At 34.5% G+C, this 16,570-nt stretch overlaps 1 protein-coding gene across 2 annotated transcripts in view; it reads left to right on the forward strand.

Moving 5' to 3' along the window:
* Positions 1 to 16,570, forward strand: part of SYT1 (synaptotagmin 1) — a 557,800-nt gene that overhangs the window by 390,630 nt on the left and 150,600 nt on the right. The window contains exons 5-7 of one of the 2 annotated variants that reach the window (XM_030323298.1): positions 3,742 to 3,926; positions 9,965 to 10,087; positions 14,045 to 14,212. In XM_030323298.1, the coding sequence (XP_030179158.1) occupies positions 3,742 to 3,926; positions 9,965 to 10,087; positions 14,045 to 14,212 (476 nt within the window). The remainder of the gene's footprint in view (positions 1 to 3,741; positions 3,927 to 9,964; positions 10,088 to 14,044; positions 14,213 to 16,570) is intronic. The other variant, XM_030323299.1, reaches the window with a different exon arrangement.

Genomic DNA, 16,570 nt, shown 5'->3' on the forward strand with positions numbered 1-16,570 from the left:
CCACAAACAGTGAGAACATGACCTGAGCCAAAATCAAGAGTGGGTCTCTTAACCGACTGAGCCACCCAGGATCAGTTTCTTCATCTTGGCTATTATGAACAATAATACTACAGTGAACATAGAGGTGCATATACCACTTCAAAATAGTAATTTTTTTATTTCCTTGAGATATATACCTAGAATGGGATTGCTAGATCATATGGTAGTTGTATTTTTTTTTATTTTTTTAGGAATCTCCATACTCTTTTCCATAATGGTTATATGAATAGATTCCTTCTTAAAACTGTATGGGAGAATGCATTTCCTGGTCTTTTCCAGCTTCTAGAGGACACTCCTTGGTTCATGGTCCCTTTCTCCATCGTCAAAATCAAAAGCACAGAATCTTCCACTTTCTGATTCTGAAATTCCTATCTGCCTCTTTGACTTATAAGGACTCTAGTAATGACATCAGTTCTATCTGGATGTAACCCAGAGTAATCTCCCCATCTCAAGATCCTAAATCATCTATGTGAAGTCATTTTGCCATTGTAAGGTAACATATTCACAGGTCCCAGAGAATATCATGTGGACATTTCAGAAGAACCATAATTCTTCCTATCACAAAGTCTAAGTTAAAACACCAGAAGCAGTTTAAAATTGACTTTGACTTAATTCTTATGCATCAGTTTACCTTTGGGTTAAATAATGTGCGATTAATTCATTAACTGGAAAATGAAAATCACATTTCTAATGAAAAACTTCTACACTAGTCTATTATTTTCTGCTGAAAGGTCTTTAAGTTAAATGTTAAAATTCTTGTTATGAAATTCCATTTAATGATAGTTGGGTAGCAATAATAATAAGCTAATAGCTTTCTGCCAATAGCAGTATTTTTCTGAGCCCATTTTTTGTTGAAGCTATACTTTATTATGGAAATCACACTTGGCAGCATCTTATGCTGTCATTTATTTTCACTTTTTTAATATAAAATGTTTTATTAAAAAGGTTTCAAAGCTAAAGATTTTTCCTTTGTATACATTTAAGATACATACATTTTTTACCTACTAAAGATATTTTGAACTTTTCAAACTATTGGACCTACTAATGTAAAGATATTTTGAATTTCTCAAACTATTGGATCTTTATTTTTTCCTCTTTATACAGTTTTTCCTGTATACAATTAAAGGGATAATGAATAAACCTGCTATGAATATTGCGATAACATATAAAGTTGTAGCAGTTGCTAGTCCATATTTAGTTTTCAATTTTTAGTCTAATATAAAATACATTTCATGAGTTTTTTTCACTAATATTCAAACATTTCTATAAATACTACTAATGAATAATCCTATAGATGGTGTTTCTTAGTAAACTTCCCAAATTCCAAATATTTGTCTGTTCTCCACAGGAGCATTTAAGGTGGTAATTCAATTCAAATAACTGAATTTAATTATAAATGGTGGTTTATATTCCAAATATCTATTCAGTCAGGTTTTCATATGGGTACACAAAATGATACCCTTCAGGTTTTTAAGTTCTATCTCAAGGTGCTGGTAACTTGTGAGACAAATCCTGTTAATTTCATATATTCAATATAGAATATTCCAAGTTAAAATTAAGCTACTCAGAAGATCCAACCTAGAGTATGGTAGCACTTTAAGAAATAAAAGTCACAAAATAAGATTTTCTCAGTGGTTATAATTTACCTTCAGGTTGCAGTATGTAAGATTTCCTCCTATAATCCTATGTTCCTATTTCTTTAATTCCTTTTGATTAAATAATGTCCCCATGCTTTCACTGTCTATTTTCTTTTTGTGAAGTTGTCAAGTGATCTCTGTAATTTAAGAGACTTTTATGTAGCTCTCTGAGAGACTATCATACAAGTCCAACTAGAAGAATAATTTACGAGGCTCAAAATGAAGGGTCATTATTAATACTGTCTTGCCTGCAATGAATATGTAGACTCTTTCGTTCATGCATGGCAGGGTTTTAACTAGATCAAAAGAGGCAGAGGTTTTAAATGAGGTGTTATGAATAATATCATTGGTTACATAAGTTTCATTTACATTTTTAAAAATATGATTGTTTAATGAGATTACAGAACATAAAACATGTCATTTGGTGTTGGCTTATATATAACTTTCAAATATTTCTTTGGCTAAAAACACAATTTCAGAAGTTGTGCTTTTATATAGGCTAACATTTATCAGCCAATCGTAAGCTAGAATAATAATATGCATGGTAAGTATTCTACATTATAAAGCTAAACACAGGAGGACAGCTAAGAGTGGGTTTTCTCAATTTTTTTAAGAGGTTAATTTTTAAGTGCTTTTACTTTATCAAAGCATTCCTGACTTGTATTCAGCAATCACTGATACTAATGATGTTTATGTAGGTGGAAGAAAATAGTACCTCTTCTTACCATTTCAATGTCCAGTGTCTTTTCTTAATTACAACAGGCAAATCTAATTATTTCTTCTGATCAATCTCAATAATTGAATAATTCCTTTCCAGGCAAAATGAAATCTTAAACATTTCCACAAGAGTTTGTTTTTTTTTTTAATATAAGCACACATTATACGATATGCCAAATAAGAAAATGGATTGACTTTTAGTAGATGGACAACTGTAATAGAAAAATGTTTATGTGTTTGAGTATACTTATTTATATATGCTTTATTATTTTAAAAAGAGCCTTTAAACCTGAAGCCTCTCTTCTTACCTAAAAATCACCTCTTCTTCCTCTCGATTCTCCCTGGTATAGCCACTGAACTCTACGTTTTTCAATGTGTATTTATTAGTGTGCGTACTTTATGTCCCCACATATACTCTGAGTGTTCTGTGTTACCCATAATATTTAGCCCCATGCCTTAAAAATAGCCAATGAGTTCCTGCTATATGCTGGATGCCACTCTAAATTTTTTAGTATATTAACTCCCTTAATTTTCAAAGGAGATGAAATGGGTACCACTGTTATCTTCACTTTATCATGAAGGAAACTAACTTAGAACAGTTACGCCATCTAGCCAGAGTCACACAGCCTGAAAGTGGCCAAGCCCGAATCAGTGCCTGGTTTTAGAGCCGTTGAACACATACACTCTGCCCTGCCTCTGGAGACCTTGAACAGGCCAATGTCCTACTTTTAGAGTAGGTAACTTGCAGAGCACCAAGTACTTCTTCCTAACCTTTATTATCATTATGTTATTTATTTTCTCTGGTTATTTGATTGACGTCTGTCCCTCCCATTATGCCCAAAACATATTCATAGAACCTCTAGTAATAGATGAGTAACAGCAGCTAATATGTATTAAGCATTTACCATGTGCCATGAAATACATCTTATTTTAATCTTCAAAAAGTCTATGATACCTACCAATTTACCTCTACTTTAGAGGTGAGAAGACGGAGGGCAAAGGGAAGTTAGGTAACTTGCTCAAGGTCACACAGCTAATAAATGGTGGAGCCAGTATTTGAACTCAAAGGCCAAACTCCAGAGCTGTGCTCTGAATGAAGGAAGGAATGGATTCATGGAACTCTAACTTGGAGGAAAGAATATTGAACCTGTGGGGAAGGGTGAATTGGAAACAATAGAAACCATCATCCTGCCAGAGGAAACACGGGTAACATAGCACAGAACAGTGTGCCTGGAGCACTCAATAGATGCAAATTAATCAGTGAATATCTTTGTAGCCCATGAGTTAAAAAAGACTTTGCATATGTAATGTTTATTACTAATGCTCTCTGCCTATTTTCCTCTTTCAGTGCCACCGTGGGCCTTAATTGCCATAGCCATAGTCGCCGTCCTTTTAGTCCTGACCTGCTGCTTTTGTATCTGTAAGAAATGTTTGTTCAAAAAGAAAAACAAGAAGAAGGGAAAAGAAAAGGGAGGCAAGAATGCCATTAATATGAAAGATGTGAAAGACTTAGGGAAGACCATGAAAGATCAGGTAATGTATTCATTCCACATTACTTCTTAGATGACTTCATTGACAGTTAATAAATGGTTTATTGTTTTATGCCAGATAAGCATAGATATCAACAAATTCTGGACAGATGTCACTGCTGTAGAAATGCTTTGCAATCCTTTCAGTCACTACTGAACATCCCAAAGTGCAATGAAAACATTTGGTAGGGTTTTCCAGTCTCTTAAGCATATGAACCAGAAAAGGGCATCCATGACCATCAGGGCCATCTTGACAGGTCCAGCATACTGGAATGATGCCTGAATATTTTGACTACATCTGTTCAGCCAGTCTTAATTGCATTTAGAGTTAGAGAAACAGAATAAAGGGTATCTGAATGTTCCCCCGCTTGGGCAAGGCGCCCTTTTAACATCACTGTTCATAATCTCTGTTAAGTAACTGAGACTTATGGCTACTGATCATACTTGATGAAAATTACCATTTCTACATATCCATATATCTCAATAATTAATGCTCAGGAATACTGAATTAACCAGGTAAAGGGAGAGAACCATTAGCTAGTCCTAAAGAACAAGGTATAATTTTAAGGCAAAATTCTTGTTTCATTAAGTTAGGGACAATTAAACCATAACACAGATTATAAAATCCATCCAGCTGGGTTATCTTCCCAAGGCTTTGGATGTTCTTTACACTGTTGTCTATGTTTACTAAATTAACTGGATGATTTGGTTCAGAATAAAGTTTACTATTAATAATTAAAATTAAAGGCCTCTTCATTATTTTTTGGAATCATATTCATAGTGTTTGTCTCTAAAACAAACACTTAATTCATATTAAAAATGTAAATGTAGAGCTTTTTCATAGAAATAACATTCTCAATTACCTTTGTTTCCCTTCAAATAATTGAAAAGTTCTATTTATTCCCAAATAGCAACAGATATTGACAGTTTTTAAAATTCTTTACATAGTATTAATTACTATTAATTGAACTCTTATATTGGTGAATCCCATTAAGAACAATTTAGTCAAGGAGGGCATTTCTAGTACATTTGCACAGTTTCCTACTTAAACATACACTCAGGGCATCAACCCCACTCCCCACCTTGAGTTTTAAACACTTTTTCTCAAAGACTCTGTAATGTCTATTGACAATTTCGCAAAGGCTCTTTTGCACTCACTGAACTTGTGTTTGGTTTCAGAGCTATAGAATCGATGGAGCGCCTGTACTCCTGCTCAGAGAGCTTTGTCCTGAGCACAAAACAACAAGATTTACATTTTTCTGAATGTTTCTAATCACAGCCACAGAAGTCCATGCACCCACATTCAACCACAGAGGTCTAATAAAGATTTTTCTCTGTAGTTCATCTGCTACCTAGAAACTGAAATTTGAAAACATGTCTTGCTTTATTTCAACATTTTCTATAACAAGCAGAACTTGATAGAGATTTCTTTAAACAATGTATCGTGAGATTAGCATAGAAACAGTGTGCTATACAGACATGGACTGAATGTGTAGGTGAATTTCAGCTGTATCTATGAAACAACACGAAAATACAGCCCTATCGTTTTCACAACTACAAGTCAAATGTCATTTTCCCAAATCCTAGAATTAACAAAAGCACCAAATAATGTTAAATTGTAACTGTAGCATTCTTTTCTCACATAAGAAATTTGTATTTTTCTTTGTGGAATTTGTTATGTATGATGTAAGACTGTAATTTATAGTATAGTAGTGGTGTTTATTACCCCTGTTATGACCTGGATAAATGACCAAGATCTCAAAATGCTAAATACAGAAAATTGATAGTGGTTCATTTTTCATGGGTCACCTATTTCTTTGGATGGGAGGGGAAGAGAAAAAAGTAAAAAAGGAATACTAGTAGGAAGTCAGTGATAGTTTATAATAATCTACTATTACAACAAAGTAGTCAAGATTTCAACCACTCAAAAAGATCTCATCCTTTCAAGTGGATTACTTGTCCATACAGGATTTTGGAGCTCTTATTTTATGAATAACTAAGTGTACAGAATGAAATACAATTTGGACAAATAAAAAGAGGCCCAGTTGTGTAACAGTAGCTTAAGGTTCTTTTTAAGACAGGCAACAGTAGTTAATAATGCGTTCTATTTTTTAGGAGGAAGGATGATGAAGCAAAATAGAAAGTACAGTTTTAGGATGTATGTCAAATGTCGGTCATCCAAATTCAAAATAGTATAAACAGAAAACTTAAAGAAAAATTTAACAAAAAAAACTTAAGAAAATTATTCTTAATTACATTTTCAGAATATTTTAAACATAATATTTATGTGAAAATGGGAAAAACAAGTACAGTCTATGACTCTCATTTACAAACAGAACAGATGCAAGAGGCATTTTATATAGGATTTTTTAAGATACATGGGCTCCAGGGCCACCAGTAAGTTTTTTAACATTTCAATCTGTGTAGGAATAAACAGAAATTCAAATTTCCATGCTCATGGCTATCCGTCTCTATGTTAAAATTTCACAACCAACTAGGAATCTTTAAATCCCGCAATGACAACAATCTAACTGGTAATAATGTGTTTATACAGAGTGAGACTTATAATTAAAGGGGTTTATTTTTATTTTTATTTTTTTTTTTAATTCCTTAAAGCTTGACAACACTGAAAATGCAGAGAGGCAATACCAACTTGCAAAGTCATAGGTCTGGAATGGTCATTTCTCCATGGTTTTCACTAATGTGTGTGGATATTTTAATTTTTATTTCTTCCTTCTATGTCCTCCTTATCTGTGTTATGTCTCATGACTGTTCTGGACTGTCCCTTGCGGTAGGTTTCCTCTGCTCTTTAGAAACCCCTAGTCAACGCTCGGATACATTTAGTGGCCTGGCCGCTGGGGCTCCACGGCTCAGGGTGTACCATTCTGACACACATCAAGAGGCTGAACTAAATTGATTTCTTTTTCTTAAGATAAAGGGTTCTCATTTTAACCATTCCTAACTGATTAAATACAACAGTATTAGAAAGCTCAAGTTTTTAACTGATGGGCATGGAAAGAAAATCCAGTCCCTTGTGCTACTTTTTAAGTGTGCCTTATCAAATCCAAATCTGAACAATTTAACTTAGAATAACTTCTCTTTCTAATGATTTGTAAATTAAGCACTTTTTGAATGTTGAAGCAAGCCAGAAGCATGTACACCAAATCTTTGAAATTTTACATAAGATCTGATGTTCCTAAGATACCTTTCACTACTGCAATTTAGCAAACCATCAAAACTGCTGGGTTTACAAGCTTTTTCCTCTGCATTTTGTTGGGGGTAGGGGGTGGAGGGGTATTGCTCTTGAGATATTATAATAGCTACTGATTTAATAAATCTGAGTTTAATGTGATGGTACAGAAGATGTCCTGCTTGAGCTCAGCCCTCAGGACAAGAATAGACTTAATCATTTCGGTGATGAACAGTGACATGGAGAAATTATCAAAAATTTAGCCCTATTTCATGCAGAATAATCGCAGAGATGGTCCTGCACCTTTTATTAGGGCGAAAACCACTTAGGAAGAAGGAGATTTAATATCTCAGCTATCTCAAATTGCACTCGGATGAAACATGATATGTAAATTGTCAGTTCTGAAAGAGACTTTTGAGAAAGTATTTTAATCCATGAGTTTTTTGATAATCATAGAGTAACATGTAGATTTTTCAGACAGAAATATGCATTAAATAGTTTGCTATTCTTTTTAAAAACTAAAAATCTTACAGGGAGGCAATTTACCTAAGCTGTAATTTCCTAGGCACATAGAGTAGAGTGTTAAAGACTTAACATGTAGCCAAGGTTTTGAAAGGGCCTCAGTTCCTCTAATTAAACTCAGTAGTCTCTTCTGGTCACTTTGCTACTATGTTCCCTTTAATGACTCCCCCCCCCCCCCCCCCCCCCCCCGACCCAAGTTGAAAGATTAAGTTTTTAAGTAATTACATTAATTGTTTCCTGCCTTTGACTATCAGTAAGCACATCAACATTTTACCAGTCAGGAAAACATCTAAGTATGAACTTTCCAAATGAAATGGTGTATGGCTAACCAGATTTGTGAAAGTTTCTACCCAGACATAATAACAGTAATATTCAATTTTCCAAACTCATTGTAGGCTCCTGAAAATTTTCCAGAAGCACAGAGTAGGGGAGGCACCTCTAACTACAGCTCAACTCTATATGATCCTCCCACCCAAATGAGTTCTACTGATACGATGCCACCACATCTCCACTTTTTTTTTTTTTTTTTTTTTTTTTTTTTTTTTTTTTTTTTTTTTTTTTTTTTTTTTTTTTTAGGATCGAATTGGAGTTAGTGAAAAGAGCCAAAATGGACAATCTTGTCAATTCAGTGCCTTTTTGAAGCAGAGAGCCTCTGTATAAGTGGATGAGTTAATAGTAAAGCTTTCTCTTAACAGAGAAGAAAGATCATACAATCTGGAAGGTGGGGAGAGGTTGGGTAATGGAGCTGTAGTTTGACAACTCATGCCTTTCTGCAATCTGGGTATGCTTCTGGAATTTGAGTTCTACAAGGATTCTCCGATCTAAGTCGATGACAAGAGTTAAGATTCCTTTACCTTGTCATAGATATAAAGCAATCTATCACACACACACAGCAACGAAAATGCCATAACCAAACACTAGGGACGAATATTTACTATATATATAGTAAATATGTGTGTGTGTGGGTGGGTGCGTGGGTGTGTATGTATATATACATATACATATATACATACATATATATATATACATACATATATATATATATATATATATATATCCCCACCCACAGAAAAGTTGAAACCAGTAAAATACAGTTTCTAGAAATTAGTAAGAGCAGAACAAAATGCTAGCAAATTTAGCGAAGGATATATACAAGTAGTCCCCAGAAGAAAAAATACAAACGGTTAAAGATTTTAAAAATTTTCAACCTCACTAGTAGTCAGGGAAATTTAATTTTATCACTTTTTAATTCTGAATAACTATGTGAAGTTTTTTTTAAATTTTTTTTCTAATTCTCTAAGGCAAGAAGAATCCATATCCCTAAAAAAAAAAAAAAAAAAAAAAAAAGTCCTAATATTTACCTTATAACTTCTTTTATTTCAGCACAACTATTGTGCTTAATGGGAAAATATACACTTTCAAAAGAGAGGAGCATCTGAATGTATTTTATCAAATAATGAGCTTTCTAGTATTTCAATTTACAGTACACTTCAGTTTTAGGTTATCAAGAATATTCAGTTGGTCCAAACTGGGTTTTGAGAGTTCAGTACCATGATTTTTGTTCACTAATGCAAAATAAATGTTTATACTGATTTCAGTTTGACAAAATGGCAAACATAACTGCTTTTATTTTTTTTAATATAAAACAGACCCATAAATCAATTTAATTCAGCCTAGCTTTCTGTGGAGCTGTTATAAAAATGAAATGGTAAACTGAAACTAGACATGGCATAGATTTTTCTCTAAACATGCATTTGCTGGTGGCATGTTATCTCCACTTTTTCCATAACCATTAGAAACGTACATGTGAAACACAGGAAATTAAAAGTCTTGGAGAATCACTTACTCGGCTACCTTTCTCATAGGAAAAAAGGCAAGAAAAGGCCACGCATTTCATACAAGTACTCCACTGCATGTAACAATGATGTTTTACATGATGCTTCGATCTCTTTAAACTACATGAATGTGAAACCTGGCCTGGTTAATAGCATGTTTATCGTATCTCTGAAAGAAGCAGTTTTATCAAAGCCAAACATGATACCAAGTTGACATTTTCTTTGCAACGACTTTACATTTTTTGCTTGCAATATTCTGAGGGGCTTCTTCCATTGCTTCCATGTTGCTTGCTGGTTGGGGAAAAAAAATTCCGTGCACAAGTGGAATTTTAAAAGTTATCTAAGCAGCAAATGTGAATGTGTGTCAGACAAACGGATTTCCAGCATCTTTGTGCTTTTGCTTCTAACAGCTTGGAAGTATAACCGCAGGCCCAGGTGAATATGGGTTTCCATGAATTCACTTGAGCTCACATATAATCCATTCCCTACTCATAGGCTCTAAAGGATGATGATGCTGAAACTGGACTGACTGATGGGGAAGAAAAAGAAGAACCCAAAGAAGAGGAGAAATTGGGGAAACTTCAATATTCGCTGGATTACGATTTCCAGAATAACCAGGTATGGGGGGGGGGTGGAGGAAATGACTTCTAATTCCATTACATTTTCTGAAATTACCAAGTAGAAATTGAAGCAAGATACTTCCTAAAACATTTCGTTTGCTGCGAGGGGAAAATGCAATTATCAAAGCTATGGATGAAATCGAAGTACAGGCAGTCCCCTACTTGCTAATTTAACTTCTGGTAATTAGAATTCACAGTATTCAACCGATTACATCTGCTTATGGCACTTACAGCAGGCGAGCAGAATACAAATGAACTTGGGAGTAGTCAGTCTGATTCTGACAGCTCCCAGCCACAGTGTCACCTCCACTGGCCCCTCAGCCTGAGCTTGAACAATCTCTCCTGGAGTGTATGGAATTTAGATCCAAACAGGGTGAGGAACTATTGAAGTAAACCACCATTCAACCAAAGCTTTCAAACAAAATGTAGGGGTACCTGGGTGGCTCAGTCAGTTAAGCATCCAGCTCTCGATTCCAGCTCAGGTCATGATCTCACTCACAGTTGGGAGATCAAGCCCCACATTGGGCTCCATGCTGGGCGTGGAATCTGCTTACGATTCTCTCTCTCTCTCTACCCCACCCCCTCCTCTCTCAAAAAATAACAATAAAACAAAATGTAACTGTGTGATAAGAAATCCAAGATGAAAAACTAATTGCCTTCCATGAATTTCAAAGGCACAAATGCCTTATATAATATGATACCAGGTAAAATTCCTAGCATGCATAAGCTAACCGTTCTCGAAAAGTAGAAAGACCAGCAACTTCGTTTCTAGTACCTGTGACTTCTGCCCAAAAAGTGACAAGGAACTGAAGACAGTAATATAACAATCATTCCTGCTTCAATTTCTCAAAAAGCCATGAAGTGCCACCTAGATAAATGATAGTATTAGGTACCTTTTAGTAACCGTGTTATAGAGGTAGCTCAAAGATAAAGGTTAAAAATCCCTACATTTAAAAAAAAAAAAAAACCTTCTAGGACACATGAAATTGACCATGTCTCTTTATCTTCTGAATTGTTAAATTCAAAAGCTAGATAAGAATTAGTGGAGTCAGCGGAATTAGAGATCAGGCTGTTAAGAATCTTCAGGACAGTGTCCACATCTGACAAGCAGAGTTTTCACTGTCTCTGTTGTTTTGCTTCTCTCATCTTTTTAGAGGAAAAAAAAGTGATAATATAAATACATTTACTACTAACACAGCTTGTGTTATTTCCAGTTTCATGAGGAATGAATAAATAGAACAAATACCAATGCTCAACTTTGAGCACCGAAGTCCAAAGTCAGTAACACTATGAGAGCTCTACACAGTTGCAAGAATTCTAGGAATATTTATTTATTTATTTATTCATTCATTCATTCATTTTTAGAAATTGACAATTTAAATAATGTCTTCACTTTCCAAATTTCTAGAGAGTTCTTCATGAAGAATGTATTGATATGCTCTATCATACTAAAAACGTTTATTTGATCAGCTTCATTACAGCCATGGCTAGTCATTTCATAATACAGTCTAGAAAGCTGCACTTTGGTTACAGATACAAGTTTATAGGTATGGATTTATATACATCTATAGGCATACTATAGTTAATAGTTAATTAAAATAGGGAATTTATAGTTAATTATAATTAATTAAAATAGGGAATTTGTGGTCATTTTTATCCCAGCTACCAAAATTTGATCATCAGGAGTTGGTTGAGAGTAAAACTTCCTATTATTTACATATTCTGGCAAAGATGAAGGTCAATACATGTTATCTTAACATGTAACATTTTTTCCAGAAATTTAACCTTCCTTTATATGTGTATCCAGTATGTTTTAATACTTTATTCTACTTTCATATTACCCAGTAGAAATCTAGTGGTATCTCATCCTGGTTAGTCATAATTTTGAAACTTCTAAGTCAGCTTAAATTCTTTAAGTATCATTTTATAAGGTATTTTTAAGAAAATAGCATTTTTCTTATATATAATGAGTGCTTTTATTGTTCCCTTTCTAGCAAACATCAAATTGTTAAAAAGGTATTTCATTCTGAGGTCTAGGAGAGTCTACCTGATGAAATATTTTTTAATTAGTATGCATTGATTTTTTTTCCAAATGTTCTCAGCTAATCTAATTTATAAAATGAATCCTATGAGTCATGAAATATAGTGTGAGGAATTTTATATATTAAGCTATAATCGAATATACATGTTTGCTTACAAAAACCAAAACACAACTGTAAAGTACTCTAAATGAGAGGCTTTCATGGCAGAGAGAAATGTGATATTTATCTTCCAAGCAGAAGAGGGGGGGGTTTGGAAGAAGTAACTCCACCCCTTGTCAACAAAATTTCCAAAACTCTTTAGAATGTAAGTCACCTAGGTTTAAAGAGTTTAGGTTATAGGACAACTGCATCCCTTCCCAAAAGAAAATTCCTTTCAAAAAGTGAGGAGAAGGGGCACCTGAGTGGCTCAGTCAGTTAAGCATCTGACTCCTGATTTTGGCTCAAGTCATGATCTCACGGTTCATAGGATCGAGCCCGGCATCGGGCTCTGTGCTGCCAGTGCAGAGCCTGCTTGAGATTCCATTTCCCTCTTTCTCTGTCCCTCCCTGGCTCACTCGCTCTCTAAATAAACACCAAAATTTTTTTTACAAAGTGAGGAGGAAATAGAATCTTGCTTATTCACATTGCTACCTAAAGGCAAATTCCCAATACCAACTTGGCAAACCAAGAGACAAACCATTTGCTTTACTCATCATGTCTTTATAACCTGATGTCTATTTTAGCTGTTCTTTGACCATCTGTTTATGTTTTGCATATGTACAATCCAGCACTCTTATTGCTACTGTTGTATGATGCTGTCACAAATATATTGAGCACTAAAACGGAAACAATCATCCAGAGTATGGGTCCCAGTTAAAAACTGAGCCAACTAGCCAAAGTGTCCTTACCAACACAGTGGGTCAATTTTACGGAAAATGAATGTGACTTTTTTTTTTTAAAGGAAGTGAATTGGCTAAAAAGTCAGACTCAAATTTTCAGGCCTGATGTGTAAAGCCATAATGTAATTGCATTTATGGACAAGGGTCTATTTTTGTTTTCCATGTGGGTCTAAACCAGTCTGTTGATACAAAATGTCTGATGACAACACCTCTAGAATCATCCGCTCACACCTTTTATTCTCTTTGCAAAAACATGAACAATGCCAGCTACACTCCCATTCATAGTAATACAAGAATTTATCACTGAAAAAAAGACATGGAGAAATCTCTGCATTTGAAAAAAAAAATCAGAAACTTGGTCACTTAAAACATTAAAAATCATATCTGTAATCCTGCTTTCATTTATGTGAAGCTGAGATTATATTCTTTGACTCCATGTCCTATATTTAAACAGAATAAATGATCATTTTACTGTAAGTTAAAATAAAAAGTAGGCAGCATACAAATAAAGGTCAAATATGATAGAAACTTGCATGTCTTATTTTTATCTCAAAATGCTACCCAATTTCTAAGAAATTTCTACTGCGCTGGTCTGAAGCTTTGAGTTTAGTATAAAAATTTCCTACTTCATAATTACAGACTTGTTATTGTTTAACAATTTATTTCCATTTACAAATCATGCCCTGGAAAAAAAATAATAATGCACAAGGGCTTTTAGCAACTGGAAAGTTATTTGATTGCAACCCTTTTGCAAATATGAATTCCATATTTAACTGTAATCAGCAACCTTTTAAAAGCCTCTTTTGTGTTTGAAACCAGGCTTCCCAGAGCCTGCATCTGTCATAATTGGGTTTCTGAAGTCTATATGGCTTGCTTCACTTGTCTTCTGGGTTTAGATTCATAAGAGAAATAAATAAAAGTTTATTAAAAGCAAAGACGAAGAGGGAGAGAGATCACAATATGCAATATCGTGAACAATCTTTTCTAAAATGTCCACCAATGTTTGTGTTTGCTTTATTCTGTCTCTCTTTCCAGCTGCTGGTAGGGATTATCCAGGCTGCTGAGCTGCCTGCCTTAGACATGGGAGGCACGTCTGACCCCTATGTTAAAGTGTTTCTGCTGCCTGATAAAAAGAAGAAATTTGAGACAAAAGTCCACCGAAAGACCCTTAATCCTGTCTTCAACGAGCAATTTACTTTCAAGGTACTTTTTTTTTTACTTACTAATAACTTTTCCTCTGTGGTTTTAAGACCCATCTCATCCTGACACATACATAGAAATGCACAAGACCACTTATTCAGAGGTTCAAGGATGAGTCTATTCAGAATATTTAAAATTCTTATCTTCATTCCAGCGAGGATTCTGCACTGTGTTTAGATTTGGTTAAAGTAGGATTCAGCTTGACCATCTCAGAACAGAATACAGACTGGAGTATAATGGGGATGTCAATCACATCCAAAAAAGGAAAATCAACATCAAGTGAGCCAATAGACTTGAACATTTCCCCCTCTCTTGAATAAAGACAAAAGAACAATGAAATTGTTATTTTCCTAAGTCTCTAAGTTCCCAAAATTAAGTTACAATCACAGAATAAAGTAAGCTGTGTTCCACTGTTTAAATGATACAAATAGGTTTTACCCTCATTGCAGAATTCTGTGTGTACAGGGGCAATCTAAGCACTTAAAGACCATTCTGAACCTATCACTAACAAGAATACAAACCTATTGTTTTTCTGCATTTCTAGCATTTTCCTTTAACTCTAGGCTCTTCCCTAGCGCTCTGAATCTTGCTGAGACACCTCAGTTGACAATAATAAAGAGAGATTCTGGCCATAAAATAACTGACAGGAAAACGTACCCTGCAGGCCGCAGGCATCTCTACATATACAGCTCTGTAGCTCATGTCTTAAAGTCACGCATAAAAGCACTTCTTTGGTAACTATCTTTAATATGTGAAAAAATTGTAAAATGCATTACTTAAAATAATACATTTCTGAAAAATGAAAGGTCTGTGAGTTTGCCAGCAGGTAGATTCAACATCACTCATCTATCAGCCAGCCTTAGCGATAGCATGTGCCTCATGCAAGCAAATACTATGGTGCGAAATAAAATGGATGCAACTAAGGGCAGGAGTCCTTTTCTCGAGCCTTGTTTCCAGTTTTGTAAGACAGCAATGTCTTTGTATTCACTCTGAAATTTCAGATTTTGTGACAAAAATCTCCAAAGTATTGTCAGTAATCTTATCTAAAACCTACACTTTTTTATACCCAGATAGTTCATTTAGAGTAGTAATAAAAAGATTCTGGAACTACTCAGCCTATGAATAACTCATCACTATGGTCAATATACCACAAAGCACAGAATGAAGATAAAACTAATAAAATATTGCAAATGGTAATGACAATCATTCTGTTTGGCTATGCATGAATTTTCATTTAGGTCAGGAGTTACTGACCACAATTTAAGATTTCTTAAAGTATTTGAAATACTATGGTGTCTGAGTTATCTGTGTATTATTTCAAAAAAATGTATTTCTAAAATTTTATTAGTAATTTCTGTGGCTTCAAAAGGTTTAATTACTGAAATTTTTTAACTGCCTATAAAATTTCATCAGGTTCTGTTTTATTTCAAGAATGCTGACAAAGCCATAAATCAATCCAAAGTGTGATATATTTTGATACACTTAGAACTATGCTGTTGTTTCCAGAGAGCTGGTTAATTTCTCCAGGAGACATTGTAGATTATGCATCTTGAAATGCCAACAGGCAAGATGATGGAAGAACCGAAGCATAATAGTTTAAAGAGAATAGGCTTTAAAACTGAGTTCAAATCCACTTCACGTGAATGTGACATGCCCTGACCTAAATGCTTCTTTTCCTCCAAACTCCCACCTGAAGGAGTTACTAATCATTCAAATAATAAGTATGTAAGTGCCGACTGTACCTAACATGTATTCATTCAGCCTTCTACTGCTCTGTGAAGTAGGTCTTAGTATTAACACTATTTGATAGGCGAAATGTGTGAGGTGTATTTGCTTGCTCCAGGCCCTTCAGCCGGAAAGTGGGAAAACCCAGGCCTGGGCCTGTCTGACCCCAAGCCTAGGTTTTTTTTTTATGTTATTTCAGTAGAATCACAAAAAAATCCAGAGTGATTTCAGAAATAAGACGAAATATTTACCCCTACTCTAAAATTCATTTCTTCCTTTGAAATTCAGCTGTTTTGCAGGGTTTTTTGTTTTCTTCTAAAATGGAAAAAGCATGGTTCCTCCATTTTAGTCAAAGTATTTTAATCAGATGCTAAATAGATGACAAATAAGTGAGAAAAAAAACCAAACTTTTGATAAACTAAAATTTCCTATACGTATATGGTCAAATACGCTTCCTTCTCCTTCCCTTAATATGCAAAGCTCATTGAGAAATGTTTGATGGAGCTCAGACAACCATTTGTACTGACAAAAATTGATCAAACCTTCAATACAAGTCCAAACAATTTCTTAATTAGGCATTTCTACCCAGTTACTGAAGTGTAGCTTCCTTAGAATGCACTACTTCCCCTGAATATT

Source organism: Lynx canadensis, chromosome B4, assembly GCF_007474595.2.
Source record: "Lynx canadensis isolate LIC74 chromosome B4, mLynCan4.pri.v2, whole genome shotgun sequence".
Classification (NCBI taxonomy): Eukaryota; Metazoa; Chordata; class Mammalia; order Carnivora; family Felidae; genus Lynx; species Lynx canadensis.